At 41.6% G+C, this 27,005-nt stretch overlaps 1 protein-coding gene across 8 annotated transcripts in view; it reads left to right on the forward strand.

Annotated features, from left to right (window-relative positions):
• Nucleotides 1-26,593, forward strand: part of LOC119659324 (E3 ubiquitin-protein ligase hyd) — a 52,238-nt gene extending 25,645 nt beyond the window's left edge. For 4 of the 8 annotated variants that reach the window (XM_038067351.1, XM_038067354.1, XM_038067352.1 and 1 more), the window contains exons 14-22: nt 4,929-5,060; nt 5,378-6,256; nt 6,311-6,885; nt 7,229-8,071; nt 8,135-8,544; nt 8,673-8,879; nt 9,065-9,212; nt 9,283-9,513; nt 24,455-26,593. In XM_038067351.1, the coding sequence (XP_037923279.1) occupies nt 4,929-5,060; nt 5,378-6,256; nt 6,311-6,885; nt 7,229-8,071; nt 8,135-8,544; nt 8,673-8,879; nt 9,065-9,212; nt 9,283-9,513; nt 24,455-24,667 (3,638 nt within the window). In that variant the 3' untranslated portion in view covers nt 24,668-26,593. The remainder of the gene's footprint in view (nt 1-4,928; nt 5,061-5,377; nt 6,257-6,310; nt 6,886-7,228; nt 8,072-8,134; nt 8,545-8,672; nt 8,880-9,064; nt 9,213-9,282; nt 9,514-24,454) is intronic. The other 4 variants (XM_038067355.1, XM_038067357.1, XM_038067356.1 and 1 more) reach the window with 4 other exon arrangements.
• The last annotated feature ends 412 nt before the right edge of the window (nt 26,594-27,005 follow it).

Consider the following 27,005-nt stretch of genomic DNA (forward strand, 5'->3'; position numbering starts at 1 on the left):
AAATCTTGTCCGCCATGCTTCAATATTTGCTGGATAGGTTTCCGCACGCTCGCACTGCAGTATTTCTCATTTGCATGTGGGATGGTTGAGGGGACAGAGGGTTAGCCTCTCAATCCCAGTTTTGATAGATGTCTGCGTTTGGCTTGTCACTCACAGCATTAAGTGTGATGATCAAATCGAAGCACAGTCATATCAGAGACTGGATGTCCTATACTCAACTGGAGTAAACAGGAAATACTATATGGCACCTGAAGAGAGGTCGTTTGTGTTCATCTTGCGAACAAACACAAGTTCAGAGCAAAGGTCACTAGGACTTTGAACATGAAATCTCTCCACCGTGCTTATTCAATAGAACGAAGTTGTTGAAATTGTTGCCGCAAATCTTGAACCAAATTTCCTGCGTCGGTAATATCGAACGCATTTTTCTGAAGGGTAAGGCAGGGTGGCATAACGTAAGTACAGTAAGTTCAGCTGTTGAAGCGAGGATGAGGATAGTGGGGAGTTTACGTCCAGTGGTTGTTTCGATGATATTTAATGGTAGCTTTCAATTGTCAATGACATTCGATCAGTCCTTTAGCTTGAGGGTAATATACTTTCCCCGAAATTTGGGTCGTGTTAAGTGAATAGTTCAGATTCTCAAAACGGTACCAAACCTATTGTCTGCTTTTTTGTTGCTACTTTTAAGTGTCATATCGGATGACCAGTGCATCAACTGCTTAGGCGCTTCCTAATTCTTTAGAGTGATTGTCTCGTGCGAATGTGGGAAACGATTCCCGAATTTAAAGCAACGTCTCTATCCCTCGAAATGTGCTGCATAATGATAATATCAAGTTGTATGTTCGAGCCGTTGCGGGGGTTAAGAAAATGGTGCAATTTCGGGATCAGTTTTGATAATCAGTATTGATCAATTGCTAGACGAATTGTTACTTGTCGAGTTTCGTCTTACCTTAGTCCGGGAGCAAGTGTATAGTGCGGAAGGCGATACATTGGAAAAGCTTAGTGAAAGTATAGCATCGATAGTTGACACTTCGCAGAAAACAGCACCGAATGTTCTGGGTAATTGCACTTGTAAAAGTAAAATAGCAGATTCCTTACGCAAGAATGTCTGCAACTTCTCGTCCCCTTATTGAGAATTTTGTAGTCTAGATGTACCGAGAAAGTTTCCATGCATTAGAGAGCGTTGGTTACTGTATTTTGTTTACCAACGACGTGAAAGTATAAGTGTTGAGTTGAGTGATAAAATCGAAGTGTCAGAATTGCCGTAGTTCATATGCCTGACCTTTGACGAGAGGCAGAAATAAGTGGTTTGTGATTCGTAGAGATAATGAGTCCACGTGCTCTCACCATGTGTTGTAGGCATTTGATGGCGAGTAGCTCGTAGTCATTCTATATTTTGCCTCCGTTAGAGTTCTTCTGCATGCGTGCTCCATTGAAGAAGATAATCGGTAGTCTGATGAATATCGCTAGTTGATTAACGCTTCCCCGCAAAGAGCTGCAACCTAATGTTTGACGAGCTTTGCTATATATTTTCTGATTAACGGAATTATTTTTCCGTCTCTTGTTACCCATTCTGGCCGTTTTTTGATCAAAGCTGGGTTCAAGTTTAATCATTGTAATGGTAATGACCAGTATTTACGGTTTCATCAGACTTTAGTTGTTCACAATACACCACACCTCTTTTGTCCCATCAAACACACACCATCCTTTTCCTCCCGAAACAACTTGGTTTCGCTGAAGTGGTTGATGATTGTCCACTATCGATATCGAAGTAATTCCATTTCTCGCTCGTCTATTAGTTCTATTGCACAGTAAAGCATAATTTATGTGTTCTTTCTTTTCTCAATTTATCTATCAGTTAGTTGGTGGGGGTACCCACTTTCCCGATTTGAGAACTTTCCCTATTGTTTATAAACGTCCCTCTCATCGACTGACCATAAATATTTCTGATATTTGTTGTTGATTTCATGCGAAAATCCCTGCCACATATCAAAGCAATTTGAAAAAAAATGCAAAAGCTATTGGTTATCCTGGACACGGACGATGAAAACGCATCCTACACCTGAACAGCGGTTTTATATGCACACGCCTGCTATATTTAAACGGTCAGTCGAAAAGTTCTTCTTTTGAATTCAATTTTGCAACATGCAGCACGACCATCTGATCTCTTTTCTATACCGTACGGAGTTGAGAAATACATGGCTGTATTCCTCGCTAAAAACCCATCCCTTCGTCACTCTTTCCTTTGCCCCACGGGACGTCCGTTAGATATTATCTCATCGGATAGACTTTGCCCTAAGCCATAGCGCCACCAGATTTGCATTCTTTTAGGCGCCTGCCTGTATGTTTCATCTTGAATTGCTTTGGTTGAGGAGTTTACCATCAGCCAGTTCTGCGACTGTAACATTTGCCCCATTAAGCTTCCCGGACTAATCATGGTTTTCGGTGTATCACATAGAATTCTTCTGTTTCCTTGGGACTTTGAGTAGTTATGTCCTGGTATTTTTAATGTGTGAATGTTCGCCGTGTTGGCCTAACCCCATGGTTTTCTTAAGATACTGAATAGAATTGATTTGGTAACCAAAGTCAGAGATCCGCAGTGACTAGCACAACGGTACCAGTTTATAATGAGTGTATGCTCAGACTACTGAATTAAGCGGTAGTGCCTCCGAGTTGTACAGCGTAATTCCGCGTTTGAGCCCAGAAGGGCTCTGTCCGTGATGCGGACGTAATCACAACCTCCATGAAATTTGCACAAGGGGGCTGAACCGGGCTGAGAAAACATCCCACAGGAATATTCTTGAGACATATGAAGTCAGAGGGCTATCCTAGTTTATATGGTCGGGTAATTTCTGGTGAGGCTTCGTGGCCGAAGCCACTTCAGATGACTCCCTGCATCACGACCAGCAAGTCAATGCGAATAGTGTTTCCTGGTAGCACCACATGGAAGTTTTCCTTCGCCATTTGGTGTTGATTTGGCCGACAGGGTTGTTACTCCGTCCCGGTAGAACTTTGACTGTTGTACTGCTGTATAGGACAGTGCACAACTATCAAGTGACCATGGCATTCGCCATGCTCGTAAGGAATTGGGTCAGGTGGTAATTCATCTCCCCATGTTGCCTTTTAATTCATTACTTTATACAGGGAATGAACTTGTAGGTCCACCGGTCCTTTTGTCGCTCAGCTTGTTCAGTGAGTTCAATTTCTTGCGGTTTGTTTTCATGACTAATGTCTCCCCTCATAACTGGCGCCATTTGGTCTGAACTAGATGTCTTGTTAACATCTGCTTCGCATGGATCATAACGTTTAGATATTTGGCATTCGGGCCCGATGTGATTACATTCAAATGTTGATTTTGTTCTTCTTTTTTTCATTTGGCTGTCATGATCACTTCCTTCGTTTCTCCCACAAAAAATCCAATCCGATTCTCGTAGCCATCCTTTCCTATGTTGGCGATTTGTGTTTGCGTTCAACGTCCTCGGGATCCTTCGCATCTTCAACAATTGCCAAATCATCGATGAAGCCCATTATAATGACCTTTTCGGGAGGAGTAGTACACATCACTTTCCACAAGAGCTCCAGGACAGGCCATTGATACTCCGGCAATAGCCACACACTTCACAGGTGTATCGTGCGTGTTAGTGCAGGATCCTTTCTGAAAGGTATTTATCTACGAGTTTGCTCAAGTATCCCGGTGCGCCAATTCTACCCTGTGTCCGTCTTTAATCTACATCCACCCGGCGGAATCAAAAGTATTCTAGCCAGCATTTCTCATTTTAATCTCAAGTCTTGGCGTTGCCATTTACGATAATATTGATCCCTTTAGAATACTCTCCATCTCCATCGTCGACCATTCTGATGCAGTTTTTCATTCGAGATTGTCTCGGGAATTGGAATTTTCGAGCAGCAATGGCGGTCACTTTCCATGTGCTGCTCTCATATAATATCGTAGATCGCGCCCGCCGGAAGCTTTATTTATTTTCTGAGGGTCAATCTCCATTTTCGACAATCTTGGTCGTTTTAAGAATGCCTTCTAAGCCTGACACTACTATCGCTAATTTTTCAGAAGATGTTTTTCATAAAGGATTCGAGTGATGTTGATGGTAGTCTGCTGTTTGCTATATAGGGTGGAATGGGGACTTTTTTTTAAAAGTTTCGGGCAGATTATTTGTGCTCTTAGTTTCTTGATGACCGCCCACACTATACGCCTTGATTCGAATTTGGTGCTCACTTCTGTGTCTTAAGTACTTTCTCATATTTCGGTTGATGAGGGCATGCTATTTTAGTTCACCATGGTTTGGCTCCACTGACTGCTGACCATATTGCCTCCTAGCGCACTGTTACGGCCTTGAATGAAGTGTGAAGCCGAGATTCAATTGGATTGTCGCGCCAATGATTATTATTAAAAAAGCCGTCGTTTAAGATATTTGCAGATGTCAGACGGGGGGAGTAGTTGCAGTTCCACCATTCTGGCCTTTAGTACACCACAGTATCATCATTTATCCCCCTATGGAAATCAAAAAAATCCACGACTAGGAATTCGACGGCGAAATCACGAAACTGACGCCTCAACCAACTCGATTATCGCGCTATTAAGGTGGCGCTCACATATCATATATAAATGATTGAACACAGACCAAATGTCGATTTGAAACTAATGACACACCTGCCAAACAAATTGCTTGCCCAATTGTGTCATTCAAAACAGAAACACTTCATAGTCCATAAAGTGTAATAGCCTCACTGAGCACAATTCATCAGTTTTAAACTAGTCTTAAACCATTTTACACATTTCAATTTAGATTAAACCAGTACATCCACGTGTGTTAAACAAATATCAACATCTCCTATGATAATCTCTAGGGTTAAACTTTACTGCGTCTCAAAAAAATATTGTGATAACGTCAACTATGTATATCATCCCATTATAGGGTCCGGAGGAGGACAACCAAGGAACCGAAGCCAAGGTGATAGTTCCCAAAGTGCTTCGGGTTCCAATACAACAACAACACGTATTGTTGGATTTTCAAGTTCAGATAATCAAAGAAATTATGATCGCGATGGTAGGTCTTGATCTTAACAACTTAAAACTTTGCAAATAGAAAATAGGAAAAATAAAACACTACGAAGACCATCCTGAACCAAAATGAGATAGTCGCAAAGAAACGGCAAAAAATTGACATATTGAGACTTTGTACTTCAAAAATTTGACTTACCGAATTTAACAAAAAAAAAAAAAAAAGATTTTCACGGGATTTGGCAGTTATAAAGCAAACGAAAGAGGATCAGATATGAGAATTATTTTTTCTATACAAACATAAAACGTGTACATTTTAGGACTTGCGAAAATACGTTTTGAATTTTTTCGGTTTCTTTTTAGGCTCGGCATACACCCAAGCATCACGGCGCGAATTTTTCACCTATTGTTTGTCTCTGATGAGAGCGCACACCTCAGAGCATCGTGACTCCTTGCCAGTATTGGATGTGACAGCGCTTCGTCACATAGCCTATGTGCTTGACGGTATGATTTATTACATGAGGAACGACACTTCAGACGGCGAAAAGACAGACACTGCAATATGGGCTGATGCCGATGAAAATGAGAATGAAGATATTGAAGATGATACCAGCAATCCATTGGCCATTGACTCAGATTTAATGGAAGACGACGTCCTAAATGGCTCGTCCCTAGGCAAAAGGCATAGCTTTTTCCAAAGATCTGAATCCACTCTTTGTCTAGGGTGTCCAGCTCCGGATCCGTTCGCGGTTCCATTGGAGGTTGCCCTACCATTAGCTGATAAACCACATCTTCTGCAGCCGAATGCCAAGCGTGAGGAGCTGTTTTCAAACTTGCAATTACCGGTTACGATACCAACAAACGGTGCCGATCCACCTGGAGTGAATTCTCCTTTAGAAGTCCCTCCTACCCGTCTGGGTTTATCACCAAGCTATGAACATCTCACAGCCCACAGTCGCGCCTATGATGCTTCAACAAACAGCCAATATCAGACAGAAATCACCGCTGAAAGTTCCAACAATACATCGGACGTCCCAATGGACCAGGAACAAATGGAGGAAACCAGAAAGTCATTGAATGAAGAAAAAATGGACATGCAAGCCACCGACATAAAAAAAGAAGACTTAGCTGCTGCTGGGCCATCGAAGCCCGTTGAACAAAATTTAGGTAATCTTTACGTGCAACTAAAAAAGAAAAATTACTTTGATCAATATGAGGACGAATCAAAATCTAAACCAGAAGGTGAGTCTTCCTCCAAGAACTTCGATCTAATAAACTCTCTAAATTGTTCTCCAGGTCCACAAGATTTGTCCATAACAACGCAAAATCTCTCACGAGTAGATGACGCAAAACAACAACCCATTGAAATGGATGTGGACTCAGACGACAGTGATGATGCTCTCGAGAAAATAATGCTTAGTCATAAATTAAGGGTCAATAGCAGACGCAGTCCCTCTAAACCATCAACAATGAATCAAGATGCATCCACATCGGCAACCGATAAGACTGTACGACCCCAGATTATAGTGACACCGCGCAAGGTGGCAGCTGCAATAGAATCGGTAACGGCCGCCGTTCTAGCAAAGAATAATAAAAATTCTCTATCTGAATGTGTCACGACTGAAATGCCAATTTCTCTGTTACCACAGTCATTCTCAGTATTCGATGGTTCTAACAATAGTCAGAGTGGTGGTGGCGGTGGAAGTGATGTAAATGTCACAACGGCGCCCATGTCCGCTGGTGGTACGTCGTCTTCCTCCTCGACTGTTAATGAAAATTCAAATTCGATGGGGAACAATGCAAATATGACGACGGATGGAAATAGTTCTGGCTCACCATCAAAAAGTGTTATTGTACGTGCGGGCCCGTCGGTGAGTACAAGTTTTATTCAGTTTATGAGAAGGTGATGACCGGACATTGCGATACTAGATTTTAAGTCGAAATTTTATTAAGTCTACACTATTTGTCCGAAGATTAACGATTTGATTGCCTTCTGATGACTTCGAACGCTTGAGCTGTGTCCGAGGACAGATACGGGGCAGATATTGAGTTAAATATTGTTTTCTGTTAGTTTTAGCTGTCTTCTAGGGAGCTTTTTTGTTGAAGATATGATGGATACATGGTTTTAAACGTCGTCTTTTTCTTGATGAAAACTCTTCCTTTTTAGACAAACTTTCCATCCAATTCCTAACAGAATTCGCTGTTTCATTCCAGCCATGCTCCATAACCGTTGAAGCTTTACAACCTCCCGAAATGATGGAAACACAAGAAATATCAGCTCACGTCACCGTTGAAACAACACCTTCTGCTCCGCCTCCAATACTCCCATCGCGTGGCAATCTATTCCGCCCGAATACGACCGTGACTCAATCTCCATCGTGGGATCTGCTTCTTGGCCGCTGGCGATTATCACTCGATCTATTCGGTCGGGTATTCATGGAAGATGTCGGTCTCGAACCAGGCTCCATTATATCCGAGCTGCGGGGATTTCCCGTGAAAGAATCACGGTTCCGTCGACACATGGAGAAACTACGCAACGGACAGCAACGGGATTTGAACCTTTCGAAAATAGAACGAAATCGCACAAGCCTTTTGATTCAAACATTCAAGGAGCTGAACACACAATTTGGCAATCAAAACAGACGAGTGCAGCCGCCGCTGACGTTTAATCGTGTAAAAGTCACATTTAAAGATGAACCTGGGGAAGGTTCAGGAGTGGCGCGAAGTTTCTACACGTCAGTAGCTGAGGCTCTTCTGGCCAATGAGAAATTACCGAATTTAGAGGCAGCCCAAGTGGGTTCTAGTAAATACGGTGGGTCGTTTTCTAGCATATTAAGGAATCGTGGATCAGCCAGTGGACAGGAATCCGGTTCGCTGTCGTCACGAAGAGGGACTGGTAGCAAAATTGTGTGGCGATCGCATAGCAGGAAACCTCTGAATTACGACGCAAGACCATTCATGCCAAACACATCTCCCGACGGCGGACCAATTAATCCAACTCTCAACGATCATCTGTCGATACATTTGCAGCAATTAGGAGAACGTTTGTATACAAAGGTAAGCAGGATTCGTGAAAATGTTTTGAAAGAATACGGAAAAACCTATTTTTCTCTGTTACAGGTGCATGCACTGAACTCACTACATGCATCCAAAATAACCGGCATGCTCCTCGAATTGTCGCCAGCACAACTATTAATAATATTAGCGTCAGAGGACACATTACGTCGTAAAGTTTATGAAGCCATAGATGTAATTGTCTATAAACAGAAATTAGAAATAGGTAAATTGAGTAATTTGGACCCTTGGAATTCGAATAACTACGTAAATTTGTCTCGTTTTATTTTTGCTGTAGAAAATTCCGGTTCAGGCTCAAATGGTTCGAAAAAAATGAATCCAGTTGTCTTGCTCGAACATTGTCAATTGGAAGATAATGCACCACTTTTCTATTCACCGGGAAAACAAGGATTCTACAGTCCACGGCAAGGTTATGGCTCATTTGAACGTATTAATGCATTTAGAAATATTGGAAGGTGAGTGTCAGCAGATCCCTATATGTTGCTTACGAATTTCAGGATACCAGACCAATAATCTGCTCATATATTTCAAACTCTCAGACCTCATTCTAAAGTTAATCTTCCCGTTTTTCGTCCCTTTACAGGTTAATCGGCCTTTGCTTGTTACAAAATGAACTATTCCCGCTTTTCTTACAACGGCACGTACTGAAATATATTTTGGGACGACAAATTCGCTTCCACGATTTAGCATTCTTTGATCCGACTGTTTACGAGTCATTGAGAAAATTAGCACATGATTCACAGTCAGAGAAGGGAGCTGATATGTTATCGAAGTTAGAACTGTCGTTCGTGTAAGTAGAGACGAAAATTCTTCTAACATTTTAGTCTTCAAGGAAGCATAGTACGGATGGAATGTAGTTAACGCCGTTTGTCAACTCCTAATAAGAGTTCACGACAAGATTCCATGAAGACTTACTTTTTCCCCCAGCACTTACTGCATTTCGTATAAACTAATTTCCCTTTTCTCCAATTCTAGTATTGATCTTTGTCGAGAAGAAGGTGGTGGTACAGTTGAATTGGTACCCGGTGGTCGTGATATACAAGTTAATGAAAATAATATTTATGATTACGTTCGTAAATATGCCGAATATCGTATGATTAAGACTCAGGAAAAGGCTTTAGAGGTAAGATAATACCAAATCCCGAACATTATGATGATTTTTAACATTCTCTTGATGTTGTCTTCATTTGCAGGCGCTAAGAGAGGGCGTGTTTGATGTTCTACCCGATGGTGCATTGGATTCATTAACAGCTGAAGATCTGAGATTACTATTAAATGGTGTGGGTGATATAAATGTAGCTACGCTCATTTCATATACAACGTTCAATGACGAGTCGAATGAACAATCTGATAAATTGGTGAAATTCAAACGATGGCTATGGAGTATTGTAGAGAAAATGAGCAATGTTGAACGGCAAGATTTGGTAAGTTTTCTGGCTTTTTGTTATGAATTTATAAGGGAGTTGAATTTCTCTGGCGTCTACCACGTTATTTCGCTCTATGTTGGCCCATTAGCGACTGTTGTGCCTAAAATGGTATCTTCTGTAGCTTTCAATGTAGAGCAATGTATTTTGTAACAATTTATTTTGTGGAGTCGATGCGGGAGTTTTCTCTGTTACACACAGTGTATCCGAATTGTACAATCTCCCAGGTTTCGTCAGTATATTCCAAGCCGAGGTACTGGCGATTTTGGAACTCTGTCGAGGGGCCCGTCTCGAAAGTCGAGCTTGAACAAGTGCTCGCCTCGCTCCAAAATTCTAAAGGGGCCCGCCTCGTATGGTGGTTGCGGCGGCCACCAAGTAGCGTTCACCCGACCTGTGAACACGTCTCAAGGTCCATGGGGGTCTTGACTCCGTTGTCGCGTGTCGGGAAGGTGGGGTCGGTCACAGCTTCGAAATTGCATCTGTGAGCAGACGCAGCATGCCCGAGTCGCTTAAAGCGGGAAACACAATTACGGATGAGAGAAGTTGTGGACCGCACAAAGCTTCAACGTACAATCAAGATTTCAGTCCGGCAAAGTTCGCTCCACGTCGGCAGGGTTCCTTCTGATGACAGATTACCTTATTTGCAATTTGACAGCACTTTTCGTTTTCGGCCGCTACTTTGGAATGTAATTAATTTGATTGAATTCGTTTTGAGAACTTCGGAAAGCACTATTTGCGTTGCAAGTGGTAATTATTAATGTCACTGACATTAATCCCGTCGCTTCCAATCATAAAAATTGAATTTAAGCCGGAGGTATCTGCCCTCTTATTGGCATTTCATTGTATGATTGTCTGCGCACAAAATCGCGGAATTGGACATAATCTTCAAATATGCATCTGCTTATATTTTATGTTATGAAATTCGTACAATTAAATGCCACTAAGAGTGTACATACCTCCGCCTTAAATTTATTTTTTTATGAATGAAAGCTACAGAATCAATGAAACTGACATTAATAATTAGCACTTGCAACGCAAATAGTGCCTTCCGCAGATCTCAAAACGAATTCATTCAAATTAATTACACTCAAAAATAACTGTCGAAAACGGGAAGCACCGCTATATTGCAAATGACGCAACAAACTCTCACTCACGCATCGCAAAAGTACAATTTTTTCCGAACTTTTTTCCGTTCCGTATTGCGCATCGGACTGTTTGTATATTGCCCCATACAATCCGTGTAATGAACTTCATTTGAGAGTTATCTCACTCTAAACGCACACAGTCGCTGCGCTGTTGTGTTTGGGACTTAACCCCGTTCTGATGTCGAGTATAGGGTCGGCGGGGAAGCACAGATTTTCTCCGTACAACCCGGGGTTGACCGTGAACTCTTCTCAGTGGGCTGTGCGGAGGAGCAATGACAAGGACCGTGACCACGTCAGATAATCGCGAGCCATTAAGGTGGCGTTCAGCATTCGATGCTAAAGTTCCCAGCATACCATTGCGCTGTGAAGCCAAGGAGCTTCCCTAACTCCGCGAAAAGAGTAGACTCGAATTGCATTCTCTGGCTTGTGATGATTACTTCTGGTACACCAAAGCGAGGAATTCACTCTCGATAGAGGGCCTCGGCACATGGTTGCCCCGTAATGTCCGTCGGAGGTATTGCCTCAGGCCACCGCGTAAACCGAATACTTGAATCCGTGCGAATTTCGCAAAGGGCCGATTATATGGAAGCGCTTGGTCGACCTAGGGAATACGCCTACTAACTACTACCTACCTTTAGTACTACTTGTTGACCTCCCACTTCTGGCACGCGGTGCACTTTCTGGCCTAAGAGTCCTTGTTCATGGACGGCCAGAAGTATTTCCCAGTGACTAACCGATGCCTGGGTGCGCAAAATCATGTATTCCGTGAAATACTTCCTTATGAAAATCGGGCGAAATCAATGGCCTGCGTCCCTTACCTGAGTAAATAAGAGTTTGATTGAAAATAGGAAACTCCCTGAAACTGTAATTGGAGCTTACCTTCAGATGGTAAAGCCCTCCGTCATCTTTTTGTGCTTCGGCGATTGCTGTATAATCGACCGCGGTGGGAACTGTGACCTCCGAGATTCGAGACAAAGCGCCTACAACAACATTGTGTTTTCCAGACACATGTTTGATATCAGACATAAACTTGCTGATAAACTCAAGTGCCGAAATTGGGAAGGGGACAATTTGTCGGGCTTTTGTCTAGGCGCGAAAGTAAGGGGCTTGTGGTCCATGAACACGGTGAACAGCCTGCCATCTAGGGAGAATCGGAAGTGTTTTATAGTGAGGTACGCGACGAGTAGCTTACGTTCGTAACCCAGCTCAACGTAACTATAGCACGTTGAGCTGGGTTGAGTTGCTTTGAAAAGAAGTTCAAATATCGCTGTATTTGAGGCATCGATGAATAAAGCTAGGGGTGCATCTGGTTGAGGAAATGCCAGTGGCGTTGCAACAACAAGCTGTTGTTTGGCTGTCTCAAACTCATGGGCCCAGACAAGTAGGCGTTAAGGATCGCTTGGTGATGAGCAGCAATAAACAATGATAGAAGTTTAACTGGCCCAAGAACCTCCGCAGATTCTTCACCGTGGTTGGTAGGAGGAAAGCTCTTAATCGCCTCAACTTTGACTGGGACAGATTGGTCAGGGGTATCAGGGGTTATTAAGTGGCCGAGAAATGTTGCCTGCTATAAGAATCTGCATTTTTCAACATATAGGACTAGTCCGGCCTCAAGGAGACGTTGAAAAATGCACTCGAGATGGTCCAAGTGCTCAGATTCGGACGAAGAAGCGACCAAACCATCATCCATATAAACGAAACAAAAGTTCAGGTTTCGCAGAACAGAGTGGATGAACCTCTGCAAAGTCTGTGCAGCATTGCTTAAGTCAAAAGGTCGTACAAATACGGCAGTTCGTGAGTGCGCAAAATCATGGATGAGTGGACCGATCGGAACTGTCTGTGCATTCAGACGTCTATAATCTCCACATGGCCGCCATTTAGCTTAGGGACCAAATGAAGTGGAGAGGACCAACAACTATTCGAAGGTCTGCAGATACCCTGTTTCATCAAATCGTTAAACTCTTTCTTCGCAACAGCTAGCTTCTGGGGTGGTAGTGGACGCACCTTTGAAAAAATTGGGGAGTATTGATGTAGTGCTGCACATCGTACTTAATCTGTTGAGAGAAACAACTTTCGCTTGCAGAAGCACTTCACCACCAAAGAGGACAGCGTTCACGATTGTGTGCGCGAACTCACGGAGACGTGTGATCAAGTTCGCGAGCACTATAGGCTTCACTTTTTACATTTCTACATGTAAATCATGTTCTGCCTATAGAAAACTTATTGAAGAAATTCACCAGCAAAGAGAAGCTCGGAGGAATCGTAAGTTAGATGATGATAATGGCTAGGGATCAGTACCGCAGTCCTGACGACGAATAAAGTCTGTGAAAATGGTCCACTAGCAGGCGCAACAGATCATGTCCTGTTACTGCAACAATAGATCCCTACACGCTACTTTTTTTTTACACCCATTGACTTTTTTATATGTGACTGCTCGTGCTGGGGGTCTAGTCAAGGGAGATTCTTGAAATTTTTCCTCCAGCCCCCCTGAAGGCCTGATACTCAACGGTAACATCCTCCGAGCTGATATGGCGGTGTAAAAATACGCTGAGCAATCTGGGCGGGACGCACCGCAGGAGAGTGATTCCTCTGGGTTCCCGCTCATAGGAGCATAGAGGGGAATGAGCGTACTGACGGACTGGTCAGGCGGGGCTCTGCTCTTGGCAGTCCATCGCTGAACACAGACCTCAGAGAAATTACTAACTGCTGGGTGGAAGAACTATTTTCCTTCGTGAATGCTACGGTCTGGCTCTGAAAATCTGAGCCTGGTGGACTCTGTCGTCTTGTTCTTATCACAGCAGTCATGTCCGTAGGAGTTTGTGGCATCAAAACGGTGCACCACAGCGCTAATTGGGCTCCTCGCAACGGCCACTGATATGATGATACCTACCCGGCAAGTTTTATTGAAACCAATACCCCACTGACATCAGAGGCGATTAGACCCTTTTAAGCAGATTATTTAACGCATGCATGTTTGGCGAGACGAACTTCACTTTGGGTGTGAGAGGTTATGTAGAGTCTTGAAAACCGTGTGTAGATTCCATGGTGGGCAGGGTCAGAATGCTTCCGTTGAAACGTCACAGAAGATAAAGAAGCTGTCGATTATAAATGCCTCAAAAAACCTCGATCGAGAAAAGAATTCGATAACAAAAATCCAATTTGTCGGATATTTTAATTAACCTGAGGGGCAAAAAACACATTAACCATGGCCCATTATCTCAATTTATGACGACTCCTGACTTCCCTGGTAGCATCTTGGGAGAGATATACATTATCTCGATTCTCGTCTGATTTAGGAACATTTTGGAAGACAGAAGAACTACATTTTGGCTTGGAAAAATTAATCGCAGGAATTTAGTGAAGAGTAACTCAATTTGATATCATTCCTGATGCTGCAGAAGCATTCGAAAAGAACGATCAACTAAGCTAGTCATCTCCAAGACAGATTAGAAAATTCCGAAGTCTTGACCTATTAAAAAAAAATTGTTTGGTTCTTCACTATTATTCGAATTTAGTGTAAGCAGGCTTAATCTGCGGGATTGCTGGCGACTCGACAGTCTCCCGTGGGGAAAGAAGATGAATTAAAAAAATACCAGATTTCTGATATTTTCGGGACTACGCGGTATTATTAATCACTGTTGGTGTTTTCGAAGCAACTCTGGAAGAGAGGAAAGAATTTTCGTGCAGAAACTTGAGAAGTTGTGAATTTTCAACTAAAAAAATTCGTTATTATTCTGTAGAATACGGTGAAATACAATAGAATTTATCGTCCTTATTTGTGCGAAATCAAGCCCTGATTGAGGTGAAATATTCCTGGATAGAGAAGAACGTTAAAAAACGGTAAGACGGTCGCGAGTCCTTACCGTCCCGTCATCATAGGTGTTTGTATTCGTCTAATGTGCTGTCCCATTTCTGTAGACTTTTCATTTATATAGTATTAAGTAGCCTTGTTGAAGACAGACTATGTAGGATGCTCTATACTCCACAAAAGAGTGGTCAGGACAACAAAGGTAAGTAGGGAGAAGCCCCTTATAAGCTTTTAAGGGTCACATTTATTATATGAAATCTAGTGAAGAGTTCCCCAAAGCCGATCTCTCCTAGTCTTTGGGATTCCCACATTTTTGGACGAAAAGCATTAAACATTGGAAGAATAGTAGATTGCAATGCATAGCGTAGCTAGCAATGGATTTGACGCCCTTCCTTAATAAGCGTCCACTGCCACTTCGCCTCTTGATCAACATGTTCACGGATAACAGGCCTGTACGCCGAAGAAGTTCTTCTTTGCCTGTTAATGCAGGTAGGAAGAGTGCGATGACCCGTCAGATTGAAAACCTTGTTTTGGCTGTATCTTCAGTCCGATTCTACTTGCCTGTCTTTCCAAATCCCGACCTATTTGGTCAAGGTCCATGAATCGGTGAAAGTGAGTAGGTATTATGAGCATGGTAGCATGGTCTATGAAATCTTTCGACGTTCTCCGGACAATAGAGGATAAAAAACGTCACTGATAACAAGAAGAAATAATATCAGTGACAAGATGCAATCCTGACGGGCTTGGACTTCAAATTCCTTAGAGATCCAAGGATTGTCGTATAAGTGGACGTAACAGCGAAAAATAACTTCGCTAGGAGACTTTTGAACTCGGCGGCTTTACTCCGTTTGATTGGATTGATGTTGATGGCTGCGATATTTTCTCTATTTGGGGGAGCAGTCCGTATCCGCTTGTTACGGTGGTGACTTCTCGTCATCGTGAATGATGAGTCGACGGTTAATGTCCGCCACAGGAGTTTTATTTGTGGTGCGATATAGGATTTTGAAATCATTGCTATTTGCAGAAGTTTTTACTTCCCTGACCAACGCAATAATTAATTCTATTTTGTCACGGCGCGCACTACATTGAACTTCTCAAGACTTCGCGAGCTGTAAACACCCAAGCGTCCCACGTTTCCCATTATTCGAAACGATCAATGGAGCCTTCAAACTTCTATGTCCTTTGATCTGCTTCCATTATCCCGCAGTCGACCGGTACTACAGTATCGTTACGGTTGCCAAGGCAGTGTTTCCTCATCACCTTGGCATTCAGATCACTCAACTCGATGATCACAAACTCATTTTGAGGAAGCATCTCTTGGACTGTGTTGAATTTCTCGTAGAAAGTCTTCGTTGAGGCGTAACACTGTATTATTGAAATGCACCTGATTTTGCACCGGAATCTCGGAGTCAATATCCTGTCCGAAACCGGCTTCCAAGGAACGAAGGCACTTATTGCGTTTACCATGAGTATTAATTCAACACTGGATTCATCCTTACTTCCGCCAGGTGTTACCGAGAAAGATAGGGCAGTATCACAAGAGGCAGAAGAGTGTTCTTCAGAGTCCCACCATCTAACCTCACTCAATTCCAGGGTATCTGTCCTGTAATGTCGGAAAATACATTCAAGTTGTAGAAAGCGAATATTCTTGGGGTGCTCGATACCATTGTCGAGCGTCGTATGCACATACCAAAAGCCAATTTGTGTCTTAATACGATAGTTAATTGTCGTTACTAGTAGGACCGTCCTTATCCGAAGCATAGATGACGCGTCCATGGCAAAATAATAATTCGAAATCAGCAGGTTGCTAGCCCCACAGATTTTTTGAGGCGCTTTTTACGACAAACACGAAGTACTATGAATGAATTCTCAATCCCCACTTCACAGATGGGTCATTATCTCGGTGGGGTAAAGGTACAATAAATTAATATTGAATAAAATTGAAGGCTGCACATACTCGTCTGAGATGATTCATCTGGCATCTCGAGTAGCAAAAGTCCATCATATGCGGTGTTTCAAAAATACAAACCAAGGATGAATCTCTTAGCCGCTCTAGCTTTCCGGGTATCGTAGAGTAAGACAGAATCCCTTACTATTTCCTCAATATTAGCAGAAGGTAGTCTGAAATGTGGAAACAATATTCTTCCTTCCTATCTGCATTAACGGCCAGAACATCGATACCTCGACAAAAACATAACGCTGAGGTTGTTCCGCCCCAATGTGTTCTCTCTTTGCCGTAACATTGGGGCAGCACATGGAAAGTGACCACCGCTATCACTCAAGGCTCCACTATGGTCTGAGAAAATTTCGAAAGAAAAGCTGTGCCGGATCAGTTACCGGTACAAGTGTTAATTAGAAGGCGGAAGTGGAAATGGAAAAATGACGCTTCAAGAAAGGACTACAACTGCATTGCTGACTAGGCCATACAATGGAATCCACTATCCCATAGTGGTCGACGATTGGGACAGTAAAAGAATGTAGGCTACCCGGGAAAACCTGGAGAGAGCTAAACCGTATTCCATCGAATTGGAAACAATGTCGCGTAGTCAGGGTGAACTTGCCATGCTCCACTTAGAAGTAATTGAACACCCATATGTCGGCTCACCACTATAGGATTGGATGCGTTCCTTACATCCATCATTACGAGGAATACAAATCATCGACAATGACAGTTGCATCCTTGAAATCATCTAATCGCTTTGATTACTTCCCCGATGGCATTGAAGCAAGTAATGTTTGGATGTTGTGCATTCATAAAAAAAAATTAAAAGAATATGCATAAGAAAGATTTCAAGATCATACCTCTTTTAGTTTGGCCACATCTGAGTAATTCCCTTCCTTCTGCATTTTTTGTTCGCAGTAGGACTCGGATCCCTTATGTCAACGGGTCGACTGTTTGGAAGTTCATAGGTGTTCTTGCATACAACTATACAGCCGGTTCGAGTTTGTCGGATGAATTTCCACCTCAGCTTTTCTGGTATTCTCGATCCCTAGGTCAAAAATTACCTGAATGAATGTAGTGGTAAAAAACCCTATAGAATCTAAGGTGTCAGAAATCAGGTACTGTCTCCAAGAGTATAAAAGGATGTAGACGGGATATTTCTTCAATAAAATAATGTCAATTGAAAATAACACTGCTCATTCAGACAAACACCGCGATTTTTGCAACAAACCTAAAGTCTATAAATCTAGGATGTGCCGAACTGAAATTTTCGGCCGACAAAAATGGCGAACATCTGAAACTAGTAGAATTAGAAGTAGAAATTCGAAAAGAAAGATCCAAACATAGGCCAGGAACATACTTACGAACAATGACCGAACGGTTGAACTCATCCATGTGACTCAATGAACAAGTATTGAGGCGAGGCGGTGGAATCGTCCGTTAATGGAGAATACTATAGGGCAAAATATACTCCCAGAATTCACGCAATGTTTCAATAGAGTCTTATCAATTTATGGACAAAGAGGAGGCGATTTTGATGACTGATGCATACTTGATAATTACATACAGCTTCGATAATTTACGAGCGCTTTGCGAACATTTGGGCAGATTGGCTTTACAACGATCCTGATTTGAATTATGTAGAAAATGTGTCGTCCAGATTGAAGGAGAGTGTAACATATTTACGAAACCCCAACCTAAAAATAGACAGCGATTAATTGAATGAATAGAGGATTAGTCCGACGAATTTTGGCGTTGGATCTGAAAAATTTGTGTGAATGTTTCAGTCAGTGACTCCATGAAAAAAAATGGTGGAAAATACACTTATCATTTCCATATTTTTAACCTAATATTTATCTTTTATAACAAAATTATAAAAATCGGCTTTCTTGTTTTCATTTAAATTTCACACAAGAACCAAAAAGTCTAAAAAAAATCTACAGGGAATATACCCAGTTTCCGTCCTGGATATAGAAGAACCATCAAAAACGTAAGTACCAAAGCGATCAAGGCGATTCTAACCAGAATAGGAAGGGGATGTGTTATGCATTGTATAACATCCAGGGACCGGGATAATCCAATCTGTTTTAGATGGAAGTAGCTAATTTACCAGAGTTGTGAGTAGCGTGACGCCATCTCTCCTGTGTTTAGATTGAATATTGGAAATATCTGGATGTGATCCTAAATCCTAAGTTAAACTTGAGACTAAACTTAGAACTTCTACGCCTACAAGACTTTTGTAAAGAAGTGAGGTCTTAAGCCGAGGATGGTGCTCTGAATGTGCATAGTCGCAGTTTGTTCCATGCTAACGTACGGTATTGTGTGGTGGCGATGCTGAGCAAGAAATACAATAGAAACAAGCTTAATGGGATTGAAAAAACTACGTGTGCTATTGCGCTGGCAACTATGATGATTGAAATCTACTCTACTGCTGAGTTCAAATAGCGAAGCCTCGCTACCTCCGCTAAGTCGAGGACTGAGCCTCCTGTGACAAGATCTGATCATGAAAGCTTTTGGGCCAGAATGTGCGAACGCGTACACGCGGTTTGTACGGGGCACTGACCTACAAGGGACCATATTGCCAGACTCGGCATACTCTACAATCACTTTTGTCGAACTTGCCGGGAGAAGGGAGAGAACTCCAGTCACTTCTTTATGATTGCCCGGCTTTAAAAGAAGAACAATTCTTTAGAGTCGGGCACCTTCTTAAACGTTACCGTCTGGTTCTGAAGGTCTGAATCGACTGCTCCGGAATTTGTGCTAAGTTGGGGATCACTGGTTTAGGAGTATTCTTTCCATATTGTTGTCTGGAATCATATGAGTGTCTTACTTTTCATAATATCCATAGGGAGAAAAAGTAATAATAACAGTAAAGAATAATAACATATGTATATATAAGTTACAACTGAAGACAAAGGCAGCACCCGTTCAATATGTATATAATTACAATGCCCCACCAAGAAACAAGCGGCAGAACTGAGCACGGTCGCCGCTAATCGGCATCCCGCAGTCACCGATACCAAGATGTCTTTTTTTCATCCTACTTAGTATCAATTGTTCTCGTTCTGGAGTATTTCCAGTCGAATTCCTGAGCCCCCACAGTCAAGTTCGGGGGATATTCTACCCTTTTGTCCGTGGCCCGCCTATGTATATGATACATAACCGGATCACCGGCAAAATCAAGAATTATACCGTTCCTGTCAAGATACACGAATGCTTCGGGAGGAATGAAGCTTGGCGTGAGAGTTTTCTCATAATACCCATCATTTGGGTAGAACGGCTGCGAAACCCAAGGGTTATCGCGAAACAGATCGCACTATATGATTCCGAATCAATCTCACGATAACTGTGTCAACTCTTGGCACAGTAGCAGCTGCATACATCCCTTCATTAGTTACATAGTGTTCATAGTTTGACGAAGCAGTTCTATTAAGCCCCGTGCAAATACGCAGACATTTCCTTTCAAAGGTCCTTATTTTCTCCATCTGGCTAGCACTCACATTAAACCAGACAGGACACCCGTAGGTGAGCACCGGTCTAACCAAAGTAAGATAGCAAATAATCTTAACCTTCCGGCTAAGATGTGGAGGATAAAAGAGTCTTCGAAGAGACATGAATGCCTTGCGAGCGCTTTTTAGCGCGACTTTAACGTGTTCGTTAAATTGGAGACGTTCGTCAAGACGCACATCCAGGTATCTAACGCACTTCTTATGAGGAATGCGATCAGAACTATCCTCGTCCGCGACAATGTGGAAATCTCTTCAATTCCTTTTCAAGTTCTTACTGGCGTACGCCAAGGAATTTCGAAACAGAATCGTTTCACACTTTTGCGCATTGATTTTCATCCGCCAACTGTTCGTGCAGAACTTAATATCAATAAACATCTTCTGAAGTTCAACTTTCATCTCAGTTACCTTCTTGTGTGCCGTGTAAGCTATCAGATCGTCAGCAAAGGCAATCAACGACCTTTTATGAGATTTATTAAACTCAAACGAGTTTAGTAATTAGTCGGAAAATACTGCGAAAAGTGTAGGCGCAGTCACTCTCCCTTGCTGTATTCCATTTATTCACATGAAATTCTCTACTAGTAGTGAGATTTCCGTCCATAATGACAAAGCACTTGCCATATAGCATGCTACACGTCATCGCTACGAGGTGGCTGGGAAACTCATTCTTCAGGAGCCTGAAAATCAGTTCATCCAACCAGACGGTATTAAAGGCCTTCTCCATGCCTATAAGGCAAGCGGTTACGCACTCACCATTGTTAATCTGCCAGCAAATATCAGACGTTACCTTCGTTATTGCATGTATTGTCGAATGTCCAGATCGAAATCCGAATTGCGCATTCGACAATAATTCCTTCTTGACATGTCCGTTCAAGGCTTTCAATACCAAAACCTCAAACACCTTGCTGATGTTAGGCAGAAAACTGATTGGGCTGCAACTCTTAGGACTGGATGAATCCTTCCCTCTCTTTAAAATCAGGGACACTTGGGCTTTCTTCCATTGTCCTGGAAAGAAGGAATTGTTTAATAAATTATTGAACAAAATGCAATAATTACGAATGGCAGTGTCTGGTAAATGCCTGAGGATCACGTTGGGAATGCCATCCATACCGGATGATCTCTTATTGTTTATCCTTCTAAATATGGTGGTTAATTCCCCACATGAGACAAAGTAATCAAGCAGATTATCACTGGGTATGAGATCAACCTGCGATGCAGAGTTAAACTGGAGAACTGTGGTGCCGTTCAGGCTATATTTGAAATTGTGGACATCTCGTTCTCCAATTTCCGAAAGTCGCGTTGGTTCTAAGTCCGTCCCGGGCCGATACACCGATTCAAAGTGTTCCCCTATAAGTTCGAGTTTCAGAGCATGGTCCATCACGTTGTTATTGCCTTGCGCATCAGCAGTTACACTATTGGTGTCTATACCTGAGTCAATAAGGTGTTGTATCTTGTTACCACCGACTTTATTTCTCGGCACAGTTACTCGTGACTTCTTCCGGAATAACATATTTATCTTTGTGAACATGGAATCTGAATCGGTTGGTGAAATACCCTTTAACTTCTCCCGCCATTGGGAGTTCACTTCATTTACGTAATATTGACGGATAAGATCCCGCTCGATCTTTAGAAGTGATTTGAACTCAACCAATATGGGATGATGATAGTCCCCATATCTCCGATAGATTTTGTTGATGCGAGTGAGCAGAAGGCTTTTCACTTTTTTCAACCGTTTTATGGCTGCAGTTTCATATCCTTCCATATTATTGCGAGGTTTAATCTTAGGGACGACTTGTTCAATTGTTTCCAGCGTGAAGTTCTCCTGCTTGAGAAGATACTGAAGTATTTTCTCGTTGCTCAAGTTCTTGTCCCCTGGCGCAATTGTACCATCGTTTTCCCCATCAAGAGGTGGGCATTCCTCTCGATATCCCCGAATAAACCTCTCTTGGAATTTCTTCTAATCTGTTTGTTTAAAGTTCAGCCTGTGGACGCACTGTCCATCGACAGAAGGCCATCAAACAGAACTTCAATAAGAATAGCGCTATGGTCGCTATCGTAAGGAAGAGTCTGTAGTTTCCGTTGAGGATTCTTGAAATTAAAGTTCAGGCGCACATCAGCAATGCACAAATCCAGATAGGAATTTGCCCTGGGCCAGGTTGGACTCTCCGACCCATATAATTCGCATTTTTATTTGGTGTTGCTCTATCCAAGATTTGAGGAACACCCCTCTGGGATTGTTTGTGGTGTTTAGCCACGAGGTATGCAGCTATAATATAATAATTATGCAGCCTGTTCAAACAGAGAATGGAATTCCTCCTGGATCGTTTCCCACTGCATAAACTGACAGAACATATAAATTCCCTTCTCTAGGCAGTGAAAACAGAATACAAGAGACATTCAAAGGTTTCAAATTCAGACCTATTAATATGCCTGAAACGATAATGAAGACCCACAAGTATTCCGGTACCACCTCGTAGAATATACTCGTCGCTATAACGCTCTTCGGTCCTTCTGCGCACGTACTGCATTCCATCATGGCGAGAAATGTAGAACTTCGTTTCGTCACATTCTTCTAATCATCAACAGTCCAGCTTTTGTGCTCCTTAGCCCACTCAAGGCGTTTCCGTTTCATTTGAACGGTTAAGCGCAGTTTCTTAGCAGGCCGGTGTCCACATATCCCAGCCCATTGGAGCCTTCGTCGTACAGTCCTTATAGAAACTGTTGTTCCTCCAAGTTCAACAAAACGAATTCTAACGTCCTCAGTCGTCTTGAAGCGATCTCTAAGCCTAATTCTCTTTAAGAGTCGATCTTCACTTGCAAAAGTCTTTCTAAGTGCGTTTCCACGAATGTGACGCTCCACCAGTCTCTCCAAACCTTTCAGCAAGAATGAAGTCAAGCTGATCTGTCTGAAGTTCTTTGGATTAGAATAGTCATCTTTCCCAGGTTTCGGTATGAAGACTACCTTAACCTTTTGCCAAGAGGAAGGCATGTAGCCTAGAGCAAGACATCCTCGAAAAATATTTCTTAGAGGTCGCTCTAAATGTTCCATACCCTCCTTTAGCATTGCCGGATAGGTGCCATCCATGCCAGGTGCTTTGAAATGTTCAAGGGACAGTATGGAAGCTCTCACCTTTTCATGGGTAACAATCGGTTCTGCAGTGTTCCAGTTCTCCTTGCAGCACTTGTGTGTTGAAGGGGTTGCAAAAACCGTCAACTCTCCCTCTGTCACTTTTCTCACCTGTTTTCCCGGGTGGTGTACTTCCAGGAGGGTCTGTACTGAATCCAGTCTGGAGCTCCTGAAAGTACCGTCGGGTTTTCTAAGAGAGTCGAACTTGACCGACTCATCCCTTTTGAGGACTCTGCACAGCCTTGAAGTCTCTCTTTCGCCTTCCAGTTCCTCACAGTACGCTCTAAAGGATTCTCGTTTCGAACACCTAACGAGACTCTTATATTCACGCTGTGAGTTCCTGAAATTTAACCAGTCTTCGTTCTTATTACTTTTGCAAGCACGGTTCAGAAGTCGCCTGGTTGATTTCCTGAGTTTTTGCAGTTCTCGGTTCCAACAAGGAACCGTTTTACCGCTTTGGCCTCGGGAAATAGGACAAGCCTCTTCATAGCACTCTAAAAGTGTGCAGTTCAGAGTTTCCAATTCATCTTCCAGCGCCAAAGGAGCCTAGGGAACTGTACTTTATTGCCAAGAAGTTCATTGAACTTTGTCCAATCCGTCTTTGTACTGCAGACTGTTCGCCCGCAATAGTCAGATTGAATTCTAGGTATCGGTGATCTGATAATGAGACCTCGTCTAGCACTCGCCAGTGTGTAATCAACTCTAGCAACTTTGAAGTGCAGATTGTTAAGTCAATTACTTTACTTCTTCTTGGCCCCACGAACGTAGGGGCGCACCTTACGTCCACGGTCATCGGAACAGCTGAAGTGATCAAATCAAATAGCTTCTCTTCAGGATTGCATTTGCAAATGCCTCAAGCAATATGCTGAGCATTCGCATCACAAAATATTAAAAGTTCAAGGTCACTTGATTCTGCATACAATAACCCCTTCGCCCTTTGGCGGAGAGCACAAAGAATCATAGGGTAAGTAAGCAGAGGCAACTATAACCTGGTATTATAAGTTGACTGTACTCAGGTATTCAGCAACGTGATACCTCTATAATTCCTGCACTGCGTGATATCTCCCTTTTCACGCCAAATCTTATGAACGAATAAATGGGCGCATTTAAGAAAATTAGAGATTTCTAAATCGGCGTCTTTTGAATTTCTAGCGATGTCCCTTCATTTCTTGGGTTAAGTTGTAGCCCTCTATGTCTGATTTGAACAAAAAAAGAAACAATGGTTTCGGTAAGTTATAGCCACATATATGTATGTCCCCAAATACTCTACGCACTCTGTATATCTCCCATAGGCATATCCCTAGAAAGAGTTCTACCCTTTGTAATGTCCACTTCTATTTACGGCCAGAGAAAATATTTCTGATCCCCTCGAATTTCAAATTTTAAACTGACCAATAACTTTCTTTTTTGCAGGTCTATTTCTGGACAGGATCACCGGCTCTACCAGCATCGGAGGAGGGTTTCCAACCAATGCCATCAGTTACAATGCGACCGGCTGACGATACACATTTGCCAACAGCGAACACATGCATCTCACGTCTCTACATCCCACTATATTCCAGCAAAGCAGTCCTAAGACATAAGTTATTATTGGCTATTAAATCAAAGAATTTCGGTTTTGTTTAGACCATGGATAATTATGATATTTGCGACAGTTTATGTTCCATTTTGTTTTTAAAAGATCTAATAATTGTTTGAAAACAATGCAAAAAATACTGCTATCTAATTTACGTCATTTTTTTTTTTTTAACAAATAAAAGATATCGGCAAAATAATATCATTGTAATCTGAAAGAGGAACAAAAAGAAACGTTTGCAAGACAGATCTTTACATGGAAAAAATGGGGGGAAAAACAGGAAACTACTAAGGAGAAAGAAAAACACGAAGCAAAAGCTTTTTCTCTTTTCCGGGAAATGTCGGTTTTTTATCGGATTTTTTTTTTGTTAAGGTTTTTTTTTTCAATAATTGCAAAGACAAACTTTTCTTCTGAGGTTTGATTTTTATTTCTAATCATCACTTTACATACACAACAACGATTATTTTATATAAATGGCGTTTGTGTTATCTGAATTCCATTGCAAAACCTTCATCTGTTGTTGTAATAATAAAGAAATTCACTGGAAAACTAGCTAATTTGTAAGTGTTCCAAGGATGCAGAACGACGACCATCCATCCGGTTTGGAATTGCCTATTTTCTCCTTTTCCCTCACCATTTGTTCTATAACACGCCTCGGTCTTCCGGTCGTGATCTATCCGATATAATAAGGACGTGTATTGTTTTCGTTACGCCTTTCTTTCACTTCCGTTCATATCGATAGGAACCGTGTAACGCATCTACACCAGAGGACAGCCGCGGTTCGAAGATGGGAAAGATGGTTTCGAATCTTTATAGAAAATTGAATTTATTTATTTTTTTGTTTGTTATAGATTTAGTATTATAAAGTTTTTTCTATGTTTAATCGTACGTGAGATAGTAAAAAAAAGGAGGAAAGGAGACAGTAGATATACTTCAGGGAATTTGAATTGTTTCTGCGCTACTTTCACTACTCTCCAAGTTTAAAGTATATAAACTGTTTTCACTGTGATTCCTTTCTCAAAGAAGCCGCGCTTATATGTTAAAAGGTAGATGCAATTCACTTCGCCTAAGTGTGTATATACATAGAAAGTAGAGCCTACTGTCCGTGCAGTCGCTCCGCCCACGATCCCCTTGATTACAGATAGAATATCCTGTGCTTGTGATTATCATTTTCATTTGAAATAATCTCCATTGAAACGAACTGATTTGATATCCACGCAAAATGACAAAAATCAGATAAAGAATTTGAAAGGAAATTTAAGAATAAGAAAATACATTCGAAGACAAAGTATAGATGGAAAATGCTAACAAAGTATATCCTTAAAGATAATCTTTATACACATATATATATATATATTTTTTAAAAGTAGACGTTGTGAATTATTATTGATCGTACTCTTTGAGTTCTAGAGGTAGAGCCCCATTGCTTTTATAATTAACATTTAAGCATATAATGATTTACTTCTCTCTTCCTGCGATATCCAGCGCAGTGGATTACACTTCTTAACTCTTCTTTTCTCTGTAATTCATCCAAAAATGTTCGTTCTCTTGCCATTCTGTTTCGAGACCCCGAGATTTACGAGAAAGAAAAAAAAAATAAAAATATTTTTTAAATTGCTTAAGAATTAGGACTATAATGTAGAGTAGAATTTTCTTCTTCTACACTCTAGAGGTATGTTTAGCTCGAAACTGAGATTGGTGGTATGCCCGGAATAGACAGTAACAGAAGAAAGAGAACAAAAATCAGGAAGACATTTCTTTGCCGACTACATTATTTCGTAGATTCTTAAAAGAAAAAAAGGAAAATCGAGAATATGCAAACATACATACTTTAACTATACATTACCTATGAAAATATATATAATTGAATAAAATTTTATTGGAGTTAAAGAATTTAAGAAAGAAAATGGAAACTGCTGAATGATTTTTTTGTAATCATTAAGAAGATAATAAATTTATGGTTTTTAAAATGTAAACATGTCTTTTGTATTCATGGTTCTGAACGTTTCAGGAGGAGACGAAGTCTATGGAACTCCCAGGTAAATATCTGCTTTAAATGCATTCAGGGGTCTTAAATCCAAAAGTTATACTCCCCAAATTAATTAAAGAAATTCCCAAAAACATTTAAAATCGAACTCCCCAACATCAAGGGTTAAACGTTTAAAAACATTCAAAATCGATCTCGCTAGTATCGTGGGTTAAAATCACCTCGAAGTGCTCTGGCCAAAATTTCAATTTATTCGAGCAAAATACTAGGCACCCAGAATTCCCAGCAAGCAAAATTTCTCGGTCGAAATGGTTTGTTTATTGTTTACATTTCGCATTCAGAGTACCTGCGGCATGTGCTCGGCCCGAATTGTTTATTGTTTTTGTTTACATTTTGCATCC

The sequence above is a fragment of the Hermetia illucens genome, chromosome 6 (genome assembly GCF_905115235.1).
Source record: "Hermetia illucens chromosome 6, iHerIll2.2.curated.20191125, whole genome shotgun sequence".
NCBI lineage: Eukaryota > Metazoa > Arthropoda > Insecta > Diptera > Stratiomyidae > Hermetia > Hermetia illucens.